A 24,067-nucleotide genomic window follows, 5' to 3' on the forward strand; every position below is an offset into this window, starting at 1 on the left:
CCGGAGGCTCACAGCAATCTGCTGTGGCGTCATCTGGATGACGTCAGAGCCCGTGGCACTGGAACCCTTGCTGCTTAGAGGTAGGTTCCGGAGGACATGGGTGCTGCTGGCTGGACTCTCAATTTCACCTTCACAGCCATTTCGGATGAGGTTTGCCTTCAGGTCACACCGAGAGGTGATAGACCGCGGGTTGCCAAAGTACTGGGTGGAGAAATAGGCAAAAGCAGGCAGCCGTCAGGATAGACATTGATACTGGCTGGGTTGTAGCTTCCTGTAAATAGTGCTTGCCTAGCATGTATATGAAACCTAGGTTACATTTTGACACTTTACAAAGAGAGAGGGAAAGAACAGAAAAGCTACATGACCACACTCAAGGGCAACATGGGAACATACTCAAATACATAGTATCAGCAGTGTGTTCTACAACTCTCTCTCTCTCTCTCATATATATATATATATAATCATCATCATTTTCTGTGTAGCCCTTGATGTCCTAGAACTCTCTCTGTAGACCAGGCTGGCCTCAAACTCACAGAGATTCTTTTGCCTCTGCCTCTGCCTCCTGAGTACTGGAATAAAGGCGTGTGCTACCACTGCCCAGCACAAGAGTTCTATCATAAGAAAATACTCAAGGGCTGGAAAGATGGCTCAGTGGTTAAGAGCACTAAATGCTCTTCCAGAGGTCCTGAGTTCAATTCCCAGCAACTACATGGTGGCTCAAAACCATTTGTAATAGAAATCTGATGCATTATTCTGGTGTGTCTGAAGACAGCTACAGTGTATTCATATAAAATAAAATAAATAATTCTTTAAAAAAAGAAAGAAAAGAAAGAAGGAAGTCATAAGAGATGCATGTTGCATTCTCTGATAATATAACCTTACAATCTGGTAAACTGAAACCCTATGAAAAACACAGCACATCACTCACTTCAAACAGACTAAGCAGAATCCCCAAGCATATATACTATAAAGGTGAGGGTCTGGGGCGCAGTTCGGTGGTATACCTGCCTAGCATGCACATGAGCTCTCTGCACAGGAGTGGGAGGTAGGAGTGGACAGAAACACAATTTTATCTGCACTAGGACAAAATGGGCTGAGAAGTACTTCCATTTTCATCTCTACTGATGTTTATACAGTAAAGAAATACTGATAAGAGAGCCTTCAAGACACTCCCCACACTCAGGCAGAGAACCAGGAGTTCAAGGCCAGCTTCAGCTACATACCAAGTCTGAGGCCAACTAGGGCTCAACAACAGAACCATAAAGTATAAAAGGAAGAGAGAAGGGGTGTAGCGTGTGTGTGTGTGTGTGTGTGTGTGTGTGTGTGTGTGTGTGTGTGTGTGTGTGTGTGTGTGTATGTGTGTGTGTGTGTTTGTTTACTTGCTTGCTTGTTGTTTGTAAGCAGAGTCATGTAACCCAGGCTCATTTTGAACTTACTGTGTAGCCTAAGATGACCTTGGATCTCTGGTCTTCCCACCTCCAGCTCCCAAGTGCTGAGACCGATTTTAAGACACTAGGGACAAAATCCAGGGCTTCATGCTAAGCAAATATTCTACCAACTGAGCTTTTCCCAAAAGGAAAAAAACTTTAACAGCAGAGCAAATCCAAGCTGTTCTCCCTTCTGTAGCTGGGTGGGTACCAACACCAGCTCACATAATCTCTGGCTGCCAGGTGAGTCAGTAGCCTAGCCTGCAGTGACAGACGCCAGACACCAGAAGCACAGAAATCTAGTGGGGCACACCCTCCAACAAGGGTGTGGCTATTCTAGTACTGTTCTATGGCTTTTAGAATTCGATGGCTTTTTTGGTTGCAAAATTTCGAAACCAAAAAGTCAAGAGCATGGAACATGGTGGCCCACGTCTGTAATCTCAGCACTAGGAAGACAAGGGCAGGTGGATGTCTGTGAGTTCAAGGCCAGTGCCTTGTCTCCTTTCCCCACCCCCACCCCCAAAAAAGTCAAGAAGATTTTGGAATTTGTTCTAACTCAGTTTCCCGACCACTCCGATCAATCAGACCCAGGCAGCATTTTAAGTAAGTGAAGCCAAATACACTCTCCTCACCCGTGTGGTTATTTTTACTTCTGTTCTTCTCTAGCTCTTATAAACAACTGGTATTTTAGTGGTGTCTGACTGTCTGTCTGTCTGTTTCTTACTGTTACATGTTTAACCCCTGGGATCGTCACTGTGAAAACCCTTGGTGATGACACTACAGAAACATGGAAGACTATCTATCTATATATATATATATATATATATATATATATATATATATATATATATACATATATATACAATTAGACGGAGGCGGGCCGTCTGCTGCCGAGAGTCCTTTTCTGAGGAAGAGTCTCAGTAGCACCCACCTTACGGCAGCAATGAACAGTAAGTAGTAACTGAAGAGTGTCATTCAGACCAAACTGAGACCTCCATCCACCCCACTCGTGTGGTGACGGTCTCCCTTTCTCAGGCCCAGCTGCTTGCTTTTGGAATGGGCCCAGTGGTCTCATCTTTGAGATACCTCTACCTACGCGTCAAATCTTGTCATTCTCTCAGAAGATCCATCAGCTGGGCAACTAGGCGTGGCACGCCTACAGAACTTTTAGATGAGAGGCAAGTACGTAAGCAGTAGAATAGTCTTAAAAATGAACCATCTTCCTGACATGGCCCAAAATACAGCCTCAGCTGATTTCTTCCTGTGGCCCAATGAAGGGGCAGAGAGAGTGCTAAGACCCCAGCAAAGCTTGACCCCTAACTAAGTCTAAGGTCTCTGCTGTCTGCAGCTCCTTCCTAGTTATTTTACCAAAGCCAGGAGACCAGAGGCCAGTCTGACCTCTATGGCCTTCCAGGTATAAAACAAATAATAGAAATCAAGAAACTATCAATAGCTACATCTCTGTGAGTGAAGATGCATCAAATTACAAAGCCTTTAAAATTTTGTTTCTGGCTGTGTGTGTGTGTGTGTGTGTGTGTGTGTGTGTGTGTGTGTGTCTGTTTGTGGGGGGAGGGGACACATATCCATGTGAGAACAGATGCCAACCAGAGTTCAGATCTCCTGAAACTGGAGCTACAGGAAGCTGCCAGATGTTGCTGGAAACTGAACTCACATACTCTGCAAGAAGACCTACTAGGCTCCTAACCTATGAGCCATCTCTTGAAACCGATTGTAAACCCTCACAGAAGAGACTTGTGATGGAGGAAGTCCTCTTCACAGCAGCTCCTGGTATCTCAGGAACTTTAGATCCTAGAGTCCCACACCCAGCCCTCTGCCAGGTGTCAGACATCCCAACCAAATGTCCTGGTGTCACATTCCAAAGTGAACAAGTGGCCCCATGTATCACCCTCCCCCTTTCTAAGGACCAGAGAGAACCAGGAGCCTCAGTTCACCCAAACATTTTGAGTTCATCTCATCGCGACACCTGGACACAAGACCACTGCTGAATTCTGCAGCAGGAAACCAACAGGGTTCACGTTCCCTACTTCTGAACTCAGTGAAGTTCTGCAGTCCCAAATGTAAAGACCCCAGGGCCACCCACCAAATTCAAAGGGCAGACACTTCCTTGATAGGGACAAAGGGTACTGAAAGGCACAGACCACAGAGAGGACCCATCTCAAGGCAGAAAAAGAGGAAACTAATTCAGGGTGAGCATCCAGTGGCCACAGCAAGGCTGCTGCAGTTGCTCACCGTTCTGGTATGGGAACAATCCCCTGTCCAAGGACTCCTTATGGTAACAGCCTGATCAAAGTCTCCTACGGACTCTCAAAGGGCCTCAGTTACAGGCAAGTGATCAATAGCGGTAACAGAATAGAAATGGAAGCCTAAGTCCCCTGTGCTGATGACCAAAAAAAAAAAAAAAAAAAAAAAAAGGAAAGGGAGGTGCTCCCGATCTGAACGGGCAAGTCACCACACCAGGTTCTTCTCCCTCAGGCACCTGCCACGAGGTCATATCGAAGTTGCTATCCACTACTGCAACAGACATCCCTGATTCCCTATACATTTCACTAATCAAATCCCTTCCCCAGCGGTCAAGGCCAGCTCTATCTGGTGTGGATGTGCTGGGCCATCTTTGCACTATTTCCAAACACTCCTACCCAGGACCGATGAAGGGAGATGTGGTGGTTGCTTGGAGAAGGATGGGTGTTGTTTCTGTAATAGTGAGAGAGACTGAGAAACAGCAGCCCCAGAAAAGAATCCAGGAGGAAAGGAGCCCAGCCTGTTGGGATTCTGTAAACCCCACCCCTCAGTTACCTGGCAACAGCCAGGTATGCTCCACCCCAGTGACCTGACACTATAAAAGGGGCTGCTTGCCCCCTCCTCTCTCTCTTGCTCTCTTTTGCTCTCTCTTGCTCTCTCACCCTTACCCCTCCTCTCCCCCTCTTTCTCCACGTGCTCATGGCCGGCCTCTACTCCTCTACTTCTCTATTCCTCTCTTCTCTCTCTGCCTCTACTATCCTCTTAACTCCCCCATGACCTGAATAAACTCTATTCTGTACTATACCATCCATTGTGTGGCTGGTCCCTCAGGAGGAAGGGATGCCCAACATGGGCCATCCCCAGAGACATCTCCCTTGCCCCCAGGCCTCACCAAACCTCCACAGGCCATACCCCCCCCCCACACACACACTTCATCCTAACACAGCCGGCCCAAGCCCTGGGTCGTAAGGGGACGAGTAGCTGCCAGCAGGCAAGTGCTGGAGGGGAACTGGGTCCAGGAGAACTGGCTGCTCTCCGTGGCTGGCCTAGCTCACTGGTTACTGCAGGGCCAGACCCTCTGACCACAACAAGCCACACTCCAGCCTGGCAGTCCCTCGTGAGCTGGGGGATGGTAACTGAATGTGTACTGTGTGCCAACAACTCTCTGCCATGCAGGCTTCCTGCCTGCCTGCGGGGGTGGAGATGTCCCCCGGCAGCCTTCAATTATTTATGCGGCATCCACAGCAGACCAAGAGGGTGTCGCTCCCTTAGTCCCAGCACAGAGATTCTTTTAATGAAGGTACGTCTCCGATGGGACTTGACCAAACATTGCTTTTGGAGTTTGTTTCTATTTTTTCCCCCAACACAATATTGTTAATTATTTGGGAATTCCATGTAATATACACCGATCACACTCTATTCCCTTTCTTCCCATCCCTGTGCCACCAGCCTGCCCCCACCCATTCCCCCAAAACACAGCAAGTACAATTTGTGTTGCCCGTATAGTCATTGGAGCATGGTCAAGTGGACATCCCCTTAAGAAAACCCAGTCCCTCTGCCAGAAGCCATCCATTATGAAGAACTACATGTCAACATCTTTATCACAGTTTTTAAGGACTGTCTTAATAGCTTCCTGTCAAAACTGTTTCTTTTTTTTTTAATGAGTGTATATATCATTGTGAGTTGGCCAAATACTGTTTTTTGTCAGTTTTTGTTTGTTTTTAATTTTTGTTTTCTTTTGGTGTGGGTGTTTTATCTTCCCTAGTTTTAGCTTTAAAAAAAAAAAAAAAAAAAAAAATGGCTTCTCTACCTGTCCTGCCACCATGTATACCAGAACCTCCATCTTGCTTCCTTACCTGTCTCCCTCATTCGTTGGCCTATCCACTCCTTCATCTCTCCTTTGCACACCCGACAAGGGCACCTCCCCCAGCCCAGCCCCTCACCAGTCTTTTCCCACTTCTGACCTCCCACAGGACTTGAGACTGCAGCCTTGCCCAATTCCATGCTTCCCTTGGAATTCCCAGCAGCCTGGTACTGTCCACAGCCACACTGTCCCACCCTAGCAACCTACCCACGTTCCCCACACGAGAGTGCAAACTTTGTCTACCCCAGCCTGTCTTTCTGCAGGCTACACCTGCCTGCCCAGGACACAGAGCACTAGGTCACCCAACTCCTTCTCCCTTGGTTCCTGGCACACAGCCACACTCCCTACTTCCCCTTTCGCATTGTCACTGTGTGTCGCTGGAGTTTTAGACAGTGAAGTGCATGTGGAGAGAATGGGGCTGCCCCCAGCCTGCCACAAAGTATCCACTCTCATTCATTGGGTAGTTAAACTTCCCAAGGGAAGAGCAGAATTACATTTTTAAAAGCTATGGAAGCTAGGCAGTCAACATCCTTAATCATTAATTAATTAGTTACCAATTAACAATATGCCATTAATTCATGATTAATTAATCAGTTGCTAATTAACAATCAGTAATTAATTAAAAGTCACACATCTTTAACGCCAGCACCAGCAAGGCAGAGGCAGGTGGCTCTCTGAGTTTGAGGCCAGCCTGTTTTACAAAGTGAGTTCCAAGATAGCCAGGGCTACACAGAGAGAGCATGTCTGGAAAAACAAGAAAGAAAGAAAGAAAGAAAGAAAGAAAAGAAAGAAAGAAAGAAAAGAAAGAAAGAAAGAAAAGAAAGAAAGAAAAGAAAGAAAGAAAGAAAGAAAGAAAGAAAGAAAGAAAGAAGTGACAGACAAAATTATCACAGCAGATAATAAATGGATGGAGTTTGTTGTCCCTATGAAGGACAAAGAGTGTAAGTTTTCTAAGAGGCTCAGGGTCAGGCGGGCCAGAACATGTTGAGGGAACATGTCACGAGGACAGAGGTGGGGGCACTGTGCATGAGGTAAAATGGGGCAGCCTACATACCAGTCTGAGAGAAAAGGGTCAGGAGAGGCTGGTGCTAAAGGCAGAGAGAATAAGGCTGAAGCCCCCAGCAAAGCCCAGGAAGCAAGAAGGCCAGGGAAGATGGCCATGCTGCAGAAAGCAGAGAACTCACAGAAAGCACTAAAGGAGACAGGACCTGAGCTACCTCTGACCCAGTGACTATGGACCTGAGCTACCTCTGATCCAGTGACTACAGACCTGAGCTACCTCCGACTCAGTGACTATGGACCTGAGCTACCTCTGACTCAGTGACTACAGACCTGAGCTACCTCTGACCCAGTGACTATGGACCTGAGCTACCTCCGACTCAGTGACTATGGAAGAATACAGTGGGAGGAAAGGCGGTCATTGGGTCACAACGAGTGTCAAATCAGAGACAGGGTCCCTTGGCAGAGCGTCCCTGGGGACTGTGTTCTAGGATTAACAGACACAAGGCTGTGGGTGACAGAGGGACCTGTTACACACACCTGTAACCCCAACATGCATAAGGTTGCAGAAGGAGGATCCTAAATTCAAGGACAGTCTTGGTTACAGATTAAGAGCCTGTCTGGAAAATACATTAAAAAGCCACTCTGGCTGCCTCTGGCTGGGATCCACAAAGTCTGTCCACTGGGTACCAGCCCTGTGTCTGCTCATGTATCACATGCTCCTGGCAGAGGCCCTGCACCTCTGACAGCATCCCAGGATGTGGTTAAGAAGGCACAAGATGTACTTACTCTGTCTTGCTAAAGCGCAAGTTAGATCATTACCATTCCCGAATTCACTAGCCCTAGCATCCCAAAACAATCGATTCCCCAAGGGCAGCTCGCCCCAGAGATGGGAACTCTGGGGGTAGTGGCTCCCGGAGAAGCACTCCAGCACAGCCAAGAATAAGGCTCTGTGTAAGCAGAGAGCACCCAATGGGCTAGGTAGGAACCCATGTATGGACTAGCCCAAAACTATGTCACTCGGCATGACTTATTTACTATCGATAGCAGGTCAGCCTTCTGGAAGTGGTATATAAGAAAGGGAGAAACCAGGGCTGGAGAGATGGCTCTGTGCTTAAGAGCACTGACTGCTCTTCCAAGAAACCCGAGTTCGATTCCCAGCAACCACATGGTGGCTCATAACCATCTGTAATGGAATCCAATGCCCTTTTCTGGTGTGTCTGAAGACAGCTACAGTGCACTTGTATAAATAAATAAAATAAAATAAACCTTTAAAAAAAAAAAAAAAAGACCCTGACTCCTAGATCCCATTTTACCAGAATATGTCCATTCACTGGATGACTCCCAAACCAGCCCTCCCTACCCTAACTTCACAAGCATCCAGTGAGACTCAGTGCTGGGCAGTGGCAGCTTCATTCTGTTTCAAGAGATTAGCAGAAGCCTTGGGGGGTTGCCTCCTGAAAACCCCAGGAAGCAGAGGCAGATGGCTGAATTTGAGGATATCCTGGGCTACATCATAAGACACTATCTAAACAAACAAACAAACTGGGTACGGTGATGCCCCTGTATCCTACGGGTTAGGAAGTAGCAACAGGACCATCAGAGGATCATCCCAAGGTACATAGACTGGGCTACAACAGGACCTGGGGCTCAGATGAAGAGTAATCATGGCAAATCTAGGATTTAAACTTTGCCTAACTCGGTGTCTGTTTAGCAGGCCCCTTTTATCAAATATAAATTCCTGCCCCAACCTTGAAGGACATTGGGTATGAATAAGACAAAAAGATGATGTTTTAATTGGCAACAGGTACAAAAACCCAGTGAGAGGAGAATGAGGGGAAAGGTTATGCTATAGAGGTACTGGAAGACACAGAAGCAAAGAGCAGGTCAGGAGGACCTGATCACATATATAATTTATATGTATATATATATGTATATATAAATTATTTTTGTTTTTTATGTTCATATATAAAAATTATGTGTATAATTATATGTATAATAAATTATATATAATTATATGTGTATGTATAAATTATATACATATAGCTTATACATATAATTTATTTTTATTTTATGTGCACTGGTGTTTTGTTTGCATGTGTGTCTATGTGGAAGTGTCAGATCCCCTGGAACTGGAGTTACAGACCGGTGTGAGCCGCCATGTGGTTGCTGGGAATTGAACCCCAGTCTTCTGGAAGGGCAGCCAGTGCTCTTAACTGCTGAGCCATCTCTCCAGCTCCTTGAACTGATTAGTAAGAACTGAAGTTGTTAGCCAAGGGGGAAAGGGACAGCTGGGGAAGTCCCCAGGGAGAGCTAGCAATGTGGGGGATTGCCTGGACTTTACTAAGTGACACCCAGGAGCTTCAGTAGCTATCCTGGTGAAAGAAGTCTTGAGGGTATAGGGACAGCAGTGGGCAGGGAGCAGGCGACCTAGAGCCTAGATCTGACTTGAGGTCAGAACAAATGGTTCCAGAGAAGGCTCATAGCAAACGCACTACAGACAGGAAAGGGCTCTTAAAGACTCATTTCTTGGAGTGGCTTGTTGGGTTATAATCTCCCTACTGCACGGAGGCTACACTGTCATCAAGAAGACCTGAGGCTCAGAAAAAGGCTTGCAAACAAGTTGCTTTATATCTCTCAGAATATCATCAATAAAACAAGTGTATTTACCTCCAGAAGCCTTCTCCTGGTCCTTCCACAGGGACCACAGAATAAGCCACACAGACTGAGCTAGGCCCAAAGTATGTCTTACCTCCTTTTACTCACAAAGGGAGGGCTTGTGCTCCATGGTTCTAACAATAGTTTACAAAAGCGACCTTAAGAAGCTTAACCGAACACGGAAGCCCACGCCTGTAATCCCAGCCAGTAGGGGGGGGGCGGTTCTGAGTTCCAGACCAGCCCAGGCTGGTTCAAATGTAAGCTCTCAGCTCCTCTCCACCACGTCTGCCTGCTGGGCATCATGCCTCCTTCCCTCCGTGCTGATAATGAACTAAACCTCTGCTACTTTAAGTCCCAATGAAAAGCTGCCCTTTATCAGAGTTGTCATGATCACGGTGTCTCTTCACAGCAATAGAACACTTACCAAGAAAACTGACCTACCTAGTATTTTCAGTGCTTTATAATAATATATTTAACGTTACCCAACCATATTCTAAGCAAGCCAGGGTTACATAACGAGACTGTCTCAAAAGAAAAAAAAAAAAAAAAAAGGAAGGAAGGAAGGAAATAGCAACCTTGTTCTCTTTTTGACCTTCTAAAATAAGATTTACTTCCTAATTTTGTGTAAAGTGGAGAAGGCTAGGCTGACTCCATGACAGGCTATCAATGGGCATTTTAGGAGACTAAGCAAGTCCAGGCAAGCACAGGTAAGTCAGGTACTAAAGTGACCAACCAACTGGCCCGAGGCAAGGACAATGGGTCAGCAGCAGTTTCCAGACTTCCTCAGCTACTTCCTCAGCAACAGTTTCCAGACCCCACGCCCTGGTAATGGAATGTCCCTAGAGATGGAGTAAGATAAAGGCCACCTGCCCTGGAATCCCCTAACGTGCTCTAAGTCTGTCCTGCAAGGTCACTTGGTTGTCTCTCTGTCTTGGTAATGGGAGACCCCAGCATCCCGGACTTCTGCAGAATAAAACACTCTGCATTTATATACTATTTGAGTCTGGGGTATCATTCTTTGGCAAATCACGGACCCTTACAAAATGTGTATGCATACATGCATAGGTTATCCTCAAGGTACAGAAGAGGGTGTCTAACTCCCCAAAGCTGGAGGTAAAGGTGGTTGTGAGCTGTCTGATATGGCCACTGAGAACCAAACTGAAGTCCTCTGTGAAACCTGTGTGTGTTCTTGACTGCTGAGACATCCTCAACCCATGTTTTGCCTTTGACACAGGGTCTTGCTGTGCAGCCCAGGTTATCCTCTAACTCAAAGTCCACCTGCCTAAGCCTCCTCAATGCTGTGGTCACAAGTATGCACCCTCAGGCCTGGCTACAATCAATTCTCTTTTAAATAAAATTCCATGACTCCTTATTATCTAATAAGGGTTAAGTAAATCATACTAGGAAGTCAGCTACCCGCCTGCTGTGTAGGCCATTCTCTGAAGATGATTATTCAGCATCTCTGCATGTTTATTAAGGACCCTGCAACTTGACTAGAACGTCAGGATTAAGGAGAGCTGCACTGCCGTAAATCAAGAATCAAAATTAGCCTGGGCAGTCCTGGACCCTTCCATATCTGTAGTATTCTATATAGCTTCAAAACAAACTTCTCACTGCATCACTAAGTGTGTCAGACCAATCCTAACTGGCTCCACCAACCCTAAAATAAGAATGATATAGCATCAAAACCCCATGAGAGGGGTCTGGAGATGCAGCTCGGATGGCAGAATGCTTGCTTAACATCCACTAGGTCCTGGTTTCAACCCCTAGCACCACGGCAACCAAGAGTGGTGGCACAGTCTGGTCCCAGCACTCAGATCAGAAGTCCAGGCACCTTCACCTGCATCGGGAGGCCAGCCTGGCCTAGAGACCCTGTCCCACTTTCTTTTCCTGTTGCTGTACCGAAAGACTTTAGTAAAAGCAATTTAGAGTTCTAGGGTACCACCCATCATGGTGGGGGAAGTCGAGGCAGCAGAGGCTCCAGACAGCTGCTCCCACCACACCCGATCAGAAAGCTCAGTGTGACGAAAGCAAGCTGTCACTTATCTCCTAGATTAGTCTCCAGGCAGGGCAAGATTCCAACCATAGTGGGTGGGTCTTCTCCACTCATTAACGTGGGCATGCCCAGAGGCCCAGTGAGTTTGAGAGAACTCTGTGAGTCCAAGGCCAGCCCAGTCTACAGAGTTACTTCCAGAACCGCCAAGGCTACACAAACCCTGACTCGAAACAAACAAAACAAAACAAAAAAAAACCCAAAAACAAAAAGACAAAATCTATAGAGCTGGAGCTCCACTGGTAAAAGCATAGTCCGCAGACCCAGAACCATGCTGAGCAGCTCACACTGCAACTCCAGCTCCAGAGGATCTGATGGTTCTGGTTTCTGCACTCACAAGAATAAATCTACACACATACACATAATATAAATAAATAAATAAATAAATAAATAAATAAATAAATAAATAAATAAATAAATAAATAAATAAGCAAATAAATAAGCAAGCAAATAAATAAATAAATAAATAAATAAATAAATAAATAAATAAATAGGGCCACGCATAGTAGGGCACACTTTTAATCCCAGCACTTGGCTCTGAGAGTCCCAGGCCAGCCTAGTCTAAATAGAGAGTTCCAGGTTAGCCAGAGCTACATGATGAGAAGCTGTCACTAATTAAAAATTTAAAAAGAACCGAGACAGTGGTGGCCCAGGACTTTAATCCCAGCACTGGGGGTAGGGCACACACCACACAGAGAGGCTGGCAGATCTCTGTGAGTTTGTGGCCAACCTGGTCTAACAGAGCAAGTTCCAGGACAGCCAAAGCTAAACAGAGCGAAACCCTGTCTTGAAACGGAAAAAACAAAAAAGCAAAAACAAAAATTGAAGTGATAAATAGATAGACAGACAGACAGATAGAAGAACATAAAGAAAAAGGAAACCTGTTAAAGAGATTTCCCCAGCTTTGCAGTAGCACCAGCTGATGCTCTCACCAACGTTAGCAGATATATGCCTGCCTTCCTTTTGTTCTGTGACTACAAAAGTTCCTTTAATTTGTCCAGGGTAGAGCATACTAGAATCCTTGTTCCCAGGCCACAATGGCTCAAAATAAAGTTTTTTTTTTCAACTTTCTATAAAGGAAGAGACATTATTTTACATTATGGTATTTACAGACACTCCCCAGATGCTTTGACTTCACAAGCTCAGGTCTTCCTTAGATGCCTATCCAAAGATCAGGAGACTATAGCTAACTGGTTCTCACACAAAACAGAACAAAGTCTGGTTTCTCTAAAATGACTAACATTCAACATTACAAAGAGACCAGAACTTGTAGGCTGGGAGTTCAGCTCAGCGTAGATCAAGGCCCTGCAATTAATCCCTAACCCCGTGAACAACCCAGTCAGAAGAGGACAGAACATCCCACAATGCTAAAGCATTTGCCTAGCATGCACAATGCCTTTAGGTCCAATCCTCAGCACCACACACAAACAGAACAAGAAGGAAAGAGCCCAGAACAGAAAGCTTTGAGTCTGGCCTAGTGGCACAAGTCTATAACCCCAGGTGCTGAAGATACGAAGGCAGAAGGATTGTAAATTCAAAGCTTGCCTAGGCTAAAGAGCAAATTCAAAGCCAGCCCAGGCAATGTAGTTAAGACTGTCTCGTATTTAAAAAAGAAAAGAAAAAAAATCAACAACAAAACAAAAACCCTGGACAGGTAAGGTGACAGACTAAAGAGGTGATTGTTCAGTAGAACCCTTGTAAGCCAACATTTAGAACAAGTCAGAGATGTGTGAATGAGCCAGGACCTGTTCAGCTTCTGGTGTAAATTTCTGTGGCTCTGGTCCCACCCACTCTGCCCCCTCCCCTCCCCCATCCCTGTACACATACCTCTTTGGAGCACCAGGCACATTTGGGGTGGATTAATAGGCATTCTTCACATGAGGTGGCACTCCCACTGGTGCATATGTTGAGCCCTTCAAAACAAGATGAAAGGCTATCAATCAGTTTCTAGCTATAAACATCCTTGACAGGGCTGGCGGGAGGATGGTTCAGCAGGGGTGCCTGGGTTCTCCCTGAGAACCAGAGGCTGGTTCCCAGCACTCATACCAGGCAGCCCTCAGCCACCTGTAACCAACTCCAAGGAATCGGATGCCCTCTCAAGGCCTTCCTGGGTACACACACACACATATAATTAATTAAAAATTTAAAAACACATTACTAATGAAGTCTTAGCATGCCTAGGGGAGTAACAGAATGGGAGTCATTCCTTTAACAGGTCTGAGGCTTTAAAGGACCCCAGTGCTAATTTCAGGGTTTGCTGAGGCTAAGGCAATCTCTGAAGTCTCTGCCAACCTGCTTAGTGTTAGCCAACTCCTACTTCTGCTGGGTCCACGTGGGTTCCATCTTAACCTGTAAGTAAGCATACTCTCCCCCCTTTATAATGGAAAAGGTCCTTTTACATTTAGAGTGCCCAAAAATAGTTGGAGAGATGGTAAAAAGATCAGTTTCACTTAGATGTTAAAAAATAAAAGTCCCAAATCCAGTTACTCGGGATACCACCTCATTAAAATCTGCAGCTATTCAAAGAAGCCCAGCACACACCCTCAGAGAAGAAACACAACGCTGGTTAAAATAAAAGGATCCATTGATCGAGCAAATCTACTAACAGGTCAAGTAGGGAAAACCTGTCAGTGATGGCTGTGTAATGAGAAAACACTGGTACAGTCACTTGGGAGAGGCAGGAGAATCAGGGTCCTGAGCTACACAAAGATTTATTTTCAGGCTGGTTAAGCTACACAGGGAGACTTCTTCCAAAAGTCATTTAACGCCGGTTGGTGTGGTGGTGCCTTTATCCCTGCACACCAGAGATAGGCAGGCCTCTGTGAGTTCCACGTTAGTGGGGCTACATAGTGAGACCTTATAAAAGGAAGGAGGAAAGAGTATTCAGATGCTGTGAGGATGACTCAGAAGTGTAAGCCAGGAGTTCAAATCCCTAAAAAGCTAGGCCAGGCCACACACAACTGGAACTCCAACACTGTTGGGGAAATAGAGACTAGAGAATGTCTGGGGCTTACTGAATGCCAGCCTAGCTCAGCTTCGGTGACAGAGGACGTCTCAAGGAGTAAGGCAGAGGGTGATAGAGCAGGGTATCCAACGCGTACACACCCATACACGACGGACAATAAAGCTTTTAAGTCATATGGCTGTTTGTTTTTGAGACAGGGTTTCTCTGAGTACCCCTAGTTGTCCTGGAACTCACTCTGTAGACCAGGCTGACCCCCAAACCATGGCCTCTGCCTCCAGAGTGCTGGAATTAAAGACATGCCCCACCATCACCCCGCAAGAAATGGCTTTTAAAAATTAATTCAATCAGAAGCTATAATTAGAAGGAAACTTCAAAGTCAGGTGAGTTTTCCCTCTCCCACCCCATTAATCTGGGGGAGAGGTCTCAAGTGTGGGGATGAATGAAATCCACGACTCTCCCTCCTCCCCTGCACCAACAGCACAGGTGTCCTCGGCAAATCTGCCCATGCCCGTCTTTGCCCTCCTCTGAAAATCAGAGCTAATAACCTCCCTCTGGCCAAGAGCAGAGCTTTTCTCTGAATGAGAGGGATCCAATTAGTGTCTAAACGACCCAAGGATTTCTGGCCGCTGCCTTGTGAAGAAGACTGGTCATGCATACTGGATGCCATGCTTACTGGACATAGGAAGGAGGTTCCCAGCCTTTGTGTGGTTTTGCTTACTTTTATTACTTATTGAGAAGGTTCTAGACATCCTAACCCAGGCTGGCCTCAGCTCCCAGTCCTCTTGCCTCTGTCTCCCAACTGCTATGGTGTACAAGAATGTGTCAGTCGGTCTGACAAAAGTTCTACTCTTAAGGGAGAAAGATGAGGCAAAGAAAAGAAAATTAAACAGAGAACAGTAAAGAAAACACTGGGAAAAAGCAGAGTGTTTCCAAGTCCCACTAAACATCACAAAGATAATTATGTTCCTTAACGTAACATTTAGCAGCAGTGGAAGGTACCGGTCACACAAGGTTGATGACCTAATTACATCTCTGTACTCCAAGCGTGGAAGAATGAGAAAGCAAACGCTACAGAGTTGTCCTGACCTCCACACACAGATACCGAAGCACAAACGAGATCACACAGCACGTGCATGCGCGAGCGCACATACACACAAATGTGTGCATACAAATCAAAGATAAAAACAAACTAATATTGTAAATCATCAGCGGAGTTCTATGCACTGACAGCAAGCTATCTGAAAAAGAAACAAAGGAAACAATCCCATATACAACATTAAGACACACGCAAATAACTTAGAAATGAATTTCAATAACAAAGGAGATTTCAATCTTAAAAAAAAAAAAAAAAAGAAAGAGAAGAAGGCTGGAGAGATGGCTCAGTGGTTAAGAGCACTGGTGGCTTTTGGAAGAACGGATCACTGTTAAGACTCACGCTACCCAAAGGGCTCTGCAGAGTCCTAAGCTTCTATCTAAGTCCCATGCGTTTTTCACTAAAATTGTTTTAAGAAATCCTAAAATTCATCTCAAAGAGCTAAAGCAGTCTTGAACAAAAAGAACAAAGCTGCAGACATCATAATTTCCAATTTCAAATATATCACCAAGCTACAATGTCGGTGGGGAGGAATAGAGAGACACGGCCCTGGACTGTCCACCCTTAGCCACCTAGAGCTCCTTGTCTGGGCCCAAACCAGGGTTCCTGGCTTTAACACAAAAGAATTTCAGGACTAGCCAGTTTGTCAAGCACAGTCAGGAGATTTTTATCGAAGACATTTTAATATAAGCTTAAGAAGAAAGTAAGACACACCCAACTGTAGCTTCTCAAAACAGACAGTAAGTAAGCAATTAATTGTCTTTGCATTACTTGAATAGGCCATCCTGGTGTCTCTCAGGGTACTTCAAGAGGTCACTAGAAGACTTACTTTTATTTTGTGCATGAGTGCTTTGCTTGTATGTATGTACGTGCACAGCACACATTCTGACGGCGTCAGATCTCCTGGAGTTGGAGTTACACATGGTTTGTTAGCCTCCACAGGGTATTAGGAAGCAAACCTGGGTCCTCTTCGAGATCACCAGTGCTCTGAGTCACTGAGCCATCATCTTTCCAGCCCCTTTGTCTCTTGGCAAGAGAGATGCCTTGCAGAGGATTATAATCTGATAAGGTAAAAGCCAGAAGCCACTAGGGTTGTGCAGGGTTTAAATGACCTTTCTCAGTAAATACGGTTTCTTTCATCCCTCGAAAACAGCAGGCTACGGAAGGGAAAGCCTTAAGCAGCTGTTCTTGCCTTTCTGCAGAGGAGCTCCTCTCCTCCTCCTGTCATTTTCCCTGCCTTCCATCCTCCCTCCAAACCAGCCCAGTACTGACTGACTCTGCCTCTGCCCCACCTCACCCCCAAAAGAAAAAGGCGTTACAAAGTGGAACAAAACAGAGCCCATAGAACAAACCTTCACATGTATGGTCAACAGATTCCCAGCAATGGCACTAACACGCATAGCAAAAGCTTAGTCTCTTCAGTAGGCAGTGTTGAGACAAGTGGCCTCCCACGGGCAACAGAATGAAGCTATTTCCCTAACTTACCCACACGCAAACAGCAGCTCAAGATGGACTACAGACTTAGTGCTAGGACGCCCCTCGGTGCAGTGCTTGCCTGGTGGGCAGCGAGCTCTGTGCTCCACCTGTACACCTGGTGAGGTTGTGCTCGGAGGTCCAAAGGCCGAGGTCACCCTCATCTACATTGCAAGTCCAAGGCTGGCCTCAAGGGTATGGAGAGATGGCCCTGCAGTTTAAAAAGTGTATACAGCCATGGGTAGGATCCTCTTTGGTTCCCAGAACCCAGGCTGGGCAGCTCTCAGTCACCTGTAACTCACTACAGTATTCACACTCACACTCGAGAATGGATTGGACTTACGACATTCAACCGCCCTGAAATTAAAGTTGCCCTTCGGACAGATTCCAGACACTCTTCAATGCCTAATCCCTGAGCTCTGGACTGAGAAGGTTAGTGCTACAGCCCACGGGGAACTTGAGGGGAGTCCAGCAAGAAGCCCCAAACCCAAACCCATGCGCCCTCTCAGTGCCAGTCACCTCCCTTGGCATCTCTGCTCTCTCGGCCTATTAATATTTCAGAGTTTGGACTTGGCTGCATGAGTCACCAGCAGCACTAAGCAGTCTGAAAAGGAAGCGACACATAAAAGGCCAAGCAGACAGAGCTCACCTATGTCGCAATGTTGTGTCTAGGTCACAGAGATAGGTGCTACTGCCCCAGCCAGCAGCCACATCTGTTCTCGGTGGCTGTTTGCTGTCATGTTGCAGCTGAGCTTCAGATGTCATTCGGGGGGTCTATTACAAAGTATGATCTGGAAATACGCTCCACTTCCCAATCTCACTGACTCCGCCCCTTCTCATTAATCAGACTCCGGCAGCTGTAAACTGCCTGATCTGAAACCTTCCATGGGATAACAGAAGTAAAAGCAGGTACCAAATTAGAATGAGTCTTACAACTTGAAGGTAGGGAGGCACTGGGGTGCTTCTCCACACATCTGACCTATGACCCACACAGTTCCAGCTGGAAATCTAACAACTAAATGGTCACATCGAAAGATGGTACCACAAACTCAACTATGTCCTAGGAAGGTGCTCCCCCCGTCACTCCTAAGGTTGCCTTTCAGAAGGCCAGACATCTACCAAACCCACAACACAGTCAGCTTTACAGATATGACTTGCACTATCTTTTTTTTTTTCCGATTTATTAGTTTGTTCACGTCTCATAGCCCTGGAAGGTGTCAAACTCACTATGTAGCTAAGGCTGGCCTTTAACTGCTGAGGGAGTACCTGTGCCTCTCAAGGTGATGATGTTCCATGTATGAAAACACAATTCATACAATGAGATGCCATGCAGCTATAAAAGAAAAAAAAAAAGAACCCTGACATGAAGTTTACCCTGATGTTTAGCTAAGTTAGAAATAAAAGGCAAGCCGCAGAAGTATATTTAATGCTGCTTTTGAATGAAAACGGAGGACAAGGAACTGTCACGGAGAAACACTGATGTATAAGGTTCTAACGGGGACCATTAATGCAGGACAGGGGCCATTGGGGGATAGCCTGGTCTAATGGGCACTAAAAAAATACAGGGGTCTTCTCACCTTACCTTACTTACACACTCAAAAAATTATGTAAGGTGATCACAGGTGCTTGAAGAAAACCCAGCCCTGGGAGGCAGAGACAGGCAGCCAGTCTCATTATGAAGGGAGTTACCCAACGTCTTCCTCTGACGTTTCTACACGTATGCTCAGCAGCATCACACATAGATATATGCACACAATAGTCACACAAGTGTGCATGCATCCATCAAAATGTTTAAGGGAAAAAAGGATGATTTTGACATATGTGTATGGGTCTATGTGTGCTGGTGCCCCCAGAGACCAGGGATATTAGATCCCCTGTAGCTGGAGTTGCAAGAGGTTGTGAGCCACCTCACATGGGTGTTAGGAATCAAACTAGGGTCCTCTGTGAGAGCCGTATACGCCCTTAACCCTGGATCCAGCTCAGCCAAGGCAACCGAAGGCTGGTATAGAGTGGTATGCTACTAGTTGATATAATGCTAGACTCAAGAGGCCCTGGTTAGGACCCAGTCCTGTGTAATGGAGTATTAGCACCCAGGAGGTAGACCAGAAGGACAAGCTCAGGACCTAAGGCATAGAGAGCTTGAAGCCAGCCTGTGGTGGATGAGAAAGAAAAAAGGAGGCAACCAGTTACCCCTAGAATCCTCCTCCCCAAACAGAAGATTCCATCTACTGAAGAGGAAAAAAGAAATCTGTCTATAAAATAGCAGCAGTGTCTGTTGGATAACTGGACAGAACTCTAAACTGTCAAAAGCAACCAAAGCAAGTACAGACCGAACCATCCCAGCTACGAAGCACCCAATAGAGCGTGACTGTAATGGGGCACTCCAAAGCATCCCAGAACAGGAAAGGGTGAAAACTCAGTACGTCTGAGGCAGTGTGGACCCTGGTTAGTCAGTGTGTCAATATGGTTCATCCACTCACTTTGACAACTAAACCACACTAATTAACTAACATAAGATGCTGATAACAGAGAAACTGGGTGTGAAGATCTAAAACTTCCAGTTTCTTTGAGGTTTTAAAGCCTTGGGGGGGGCAATTGAGTACCCAACCCCCCCCCAAAAATGACATTGAGTGCATCACCTAGTCTCCTTCGCAGCACACACAGTACAGAGGCTGAAGCAACCAGCCTCTATCATGGATTGCAGTTCAATGAATCTTGACACCTTGCAATGTGGTCGCCCCCGCCCCCAAAACGATTCCTTCTAATTAGCTGCCCATACAGACCCTGACTTCCAAGTGAGGCCTAGGAGGGGGAGGGACAATGGAGAGAACCAGAGAAGGAACAAGGTGGGGTGGTAGATGGAGTAAAATGCCCAGGAGGGAAACCAAGAAAGTAGCTACGGGGAAGGAGGAGGCAGCTTTGAATGAGAGCGGTTGGGGGACCCCCGGGCTTGGGCGGGGGGGTTGTCACCATAACCAAGCTCAACAGCAGTCCAGGCAGGAGAACGCACGGCCGGCAGGACAATGGAAAGTCTGGGAGGAGACAGTGGTGGGAGATCTGGGAAAGAGGGCCGAGGCCACCCGGCTTCCAGCAGAACCGGACGCCTCTGAAAGCTCTGAGCAGCTCAATGTGATTTGAGGATCTAAAGGGTCCGGTGCAGAAGTAGGCCCTGGCTCTACCAGGGACAGGGAACACATCTGAACAGCTCTGGCAAAGCTGCCTAAGGGATCGACTGAGGCTGGCCCCGCGCTGCAGGGTCCGCCCACTGGGTGACTCAGCCAGACGGTCCTGGAGCACAGTCTTCCCAAAGCCGACCAAAACCTGCACCCCATCAAAGCAAAAACAAATGGGTGCCTATGACCCTTTAAAGCAGTAGTTCTCAACCTTCTGCAACCCTTTAAGACAGTTCCTCATGCTGTGACGATCGCCTTTCCTCCCAACCATCAAATTCTTTTCGTTGCTACCTCATAAATGTAATTTTGGTACTGTTACGAATCGTAATGTAAATAACTGTTTCTTCCAAAGCGTTCGCCCAGCCAACTGAAAATACCTGTGAGGGGCCCCCAACCCCCCAAGGCCTGCAGCACACAGCCTCTGAAAGCCACCTTATCATTTAAGTACTGAGTAATTACCCCACATTGATGATCTTGTTAAAAAAAAAAAAAAAAAAAAAAACCTCCCGGAATATTTCCATGACCCAGCTGAAAAAGAAAAAGTTGTTACTGGGGCAGGCAGTCACTAAGGGCGATTTGCCAAACTACTTAGATATTTTAATTCTTCGTTGCCTCAGTAGCTAAATCAGCATGGAGAACAAGCGGGGGAGGAATACTAATTAGCGCTAATTAGGCCCTACCCTCTTCTGCCTCGATCCCCTACATGAAAAGCCCCCACTAACTGAGGCGGGTGAAGTTAAAATGTAAATCCCAGAAGGCAAACAGTAGCCGGTGAACCAAGGCCACCCTTTGCATTTTGGCGGCTGGGCCTAGTTACCTACAGCAAACCCAGCCGAATTCCAGCAGCCCCACCCCCACCCCCATCCCGCATCTGCCTACAGCCACGGTGGGCCAGGAACACCGTGAGGAGGACGGGGGCTGCCAATACGCATTCTCTAAATCAACAAAGGGCTCTTGGTATTCAGAGCATACTAATTTGCGGGGCATTCACTAAAAGAACATTTGACTGCTTATAAAATAATAAACGGTGGCAGCAAACATGACTCCAGCCATGCAGCAGGAGCGAGCCCAGACTCCTCCCTCTATTTTAGAACGGAAGTGGGCATGGGAGGCCTCCCCAGCGCAGCCCTTCCCTGGTTTTGGGAGAAGAGCTTGTGTGTCAGGTTCTAGCCTGGAATAATTAGGGAGATAACTCCTAGTGGGGAAATGGGGGAGCCCCCGGGGGTAAGGGGAACAGTACAGCAAGGGCTGATTTGCAAAGCACCCCTTAAACTCTACAAGTCTAGGACCCCCCCATATTGGCACCAAAATTCACAATACCCCCCCCCAAAGTAACTTTACTTTTCCTTTCAAACGATGTTCCTGTTAGCAAGCAAGAAATTTACTGGAGAAGGGCCCTGCCATCTTCCAAGAAAGAATGAAAGAGGAGGGGGTGGAGGGGACCTGAGGAAGAGGAACCGGAATGAAGGTAGGGCAGCAACACTGGGAAGCTAAGTCAAATCACCCAAATGAAACACTCCTGCAGACTTTGCAAAGCACCTGGCACCCTAAGAAGGAGGTGGCCCAGTCTGGAGGCTGGCAACGGGCTTCTTGTTCCATTTCACTGACCTTCGGGGGCTGGCAGCAAGGGATGGCAAAAGTCAAGCCTGTGATCACAGCCCAGTGGACAAAACTAACTCTGAAGACACTGAAGTAAACCACCCAGGCTCCAATACAGGGCACAAAAGACCAAACAGCCCTGGGCCTGGGCTCACCACTCCCACCATGAGCCAAGAGACAAAGCCACAAGGCCTCCAGGCTCTTCTCTGGAATGAGGAGGCTGTTTTGAGGCACTGGAGCTTTCAAAGAGGGGAAATCACATACAGACAAAAAAACTAATGCTTCTAATAATCTGAAGGACACCTGAGAGATGGGGCACTCCTTTAAAGCCAATATTTGAGAGGAGCAGGCAAAGGGATCTCTGGAAATTCGAGGCCAGCCTTGGTCTACACAGTGAGTTACAGGCCGGTGGGGAGACATTAAAATTATATAATAATAATAACTATTATCATTACTATTATTATTATTAAGACCCAGCCATGGAGCTATTGATGGTAGTTGGACCCTAGAAAGGAAGTTTTCTCTAAGAGTGTAGCCCTTCCTAAGTAGAGAAGGCTCAAATTGAGGACCACGCCATTGTGCTTTTTTTTTTTTTTTTTTAAATATGGACACAGAGTTGGGCTCATAGAGAAGGGGATGGATGTAGGAAGAGTTGGGGGAGGGGACGTAAATAAGATAAAACCAGGTTTTCGGGAAACTTAGCTAATGAAGTTTAAAATGTTTGTGATGAGACCGGAAAGAAACTAGAACCGTCCCAAAGTTGGATTTCACCAGAAGGCTAACAGAAAAAGAGAAATTAAGGTAAGGTTGCTGAGTGTTTACTCGGACAAAAAAATTAAAAACACCATCACACAAACACACACAATTAGAAGGAAAAAAAATCCAAACTATGAAGAGTCTAACTTCAAACTAAAACACTGTCCTGAAGAAGTGAGGTCAGTTGACAAGGACGTATTCCAGAGGACTGTGATTCAAGCTACATCTCTTTGCGTTTCCCTGGGGACCCTTTGGACGAGGAAAGATGGACATTGGCAGGGGGTGGGTGGGACCCACTGATCTACTTATGTTCCCAGAAAAGCAGCCTTCGATACACTATGAAGTTTGGACTGGGGCCTGAACGACGTTTTTGTCTCCTCAACTCCCTCCTAGCTCTCCGATAGAAGCCTCAAACTCCTTCATGTAAATGAGATGCGGTAGGGTTACAGAGTTCTCCCCACAAGCAGCCAGGCCCCCGCTGGGCTCAGAAAGGCAAACAAGTACCTCGGGCTGGAAAATGAATAGCGCACCCTTAATCAATACACAATTACTTCCGACGGGGAAAGTTCGGAAACTCTTGCTTCGAGTGGGTAGGTTTGGAGGAAGGACAAGCTCCTGTCCCTGGCAGCTCCAGCGCCAAACATCATCCTTCCTGTAGGGACTTTTTTTTTGGGGGGGGGGGGCAGGGTCTCACTGTGTACTCTTAGCTGTCGGAGCTTGCTCTGTAGACCAAGCTGGTTTCGATCCGCCTGACTCTGCCCCTCCCCCGCAACGCTGGGGTTAAAGACGTGTGCCAACGCCGCCCTGTTCAAGACTTAACTGTCCCTCCCAAGTCTGAAAACTTAACGCAGGTAGCGGGGAGACTCCTGAAGGCAGCGCCAAAAGTCCCTCCGCAGTCGGGCACCGTGTCTGTGAATCACGGTTCAGAAACAGGATCTGATGGCAGTGTCCCAGGTGGGGCCGTGACTTCGGACTTACGGAGAGTGGTGACAACTTTCAATTTAGAGCAAACTTAGAGAAAGTTGCATTATCCACAGACCTCTGGGATGACCGGGCCGCCGCACGTTGGCCCCCACATCACTCCCCGCGGGCCACAAGGGCCGCTTTGTGCAGGCGAGCGCAGAGCTGGGGCCCCAGCACCAGGAGGGGAGGCTTTTCCCTCCCAAGTCCCCAGCGCCCTCAGGCTCGGCCACCAGACGCACGCTGTTTACACAGTAAGGGAAGGCTCCTCCTCAGCCCGGGAGGGAGCGGGCCAGCGCACGCAGATCCGAAGCCCGCGCCCCGCCGACCCATCTGGGAGCGCCCCGGGGTGCACTGCACCCTCGGCTCCCGCAAGCGGCCGCGGGCGAGCAAAAGTTGCGGAGCGCGCGGCGGGGCGGCGCGGCTTACCTGCGAGGCGCGGCACGAGCGCGCAGAGCCCGAGCAGACAGGCGTAGAGGGTCGCGGGCACCCGCGGCATGGTGCGCGCCGCTCGGCGGGGGCGCGCGGCGGGGACAGAGCGGGGCCGAGGCCGGGGACCGCAGCCGCATGCCGGGCGCTGCGCTCCGGCTCACGGCGCCCGCGGCCGGGCTGGCCCGCGCCCCGCCGCCACCATCCTCCTCGCTGGCCGGCTGCGACGCCCGGAGTTGTCGCTGCTCGGGACGCACCCTCGCCGAATCCCCGCGCGTCTGCTCTCGCCGCCCCTTCTTTTCTCCCCGGGCCGCGGGCCCCCACTCTTCTCTGCTTTCTCCTCCCCTCTCTCCCGCGGG

General features: G+C 47.5%; 1 protein-coding gene across 1 annotated transcript; it reads right to left on the reverse strand.

Moving 5' to 3' along the window:
- On the reverse strand, positions 1-24,067 carry LOC308422883 (integrin beta-5-like; the record flags this gene model as incomplete). Its single annotated transcript, XM_080919520.1, has 3 exons — positions 23,709-24,067; positions 13,088-13,173; positions 1-201 (listed from the first exon to the last, which is right to left on the reverse strand). Coding segments are annotated over exons 1-3 (357 nt in total), but the record flags the coding sequence as incomplete, so codon positions are not given.

This window comes from Micromys minutus, assembly GCF_963924665.1.
Source record: "Micromys minutus genome assembly, chromosome: 7".
Lineage (NCBI taxonomy): Eukaryota > Metazoa > Chordata > Mammalia > Rodentia > Muridae > Micromys > Micromys minutus.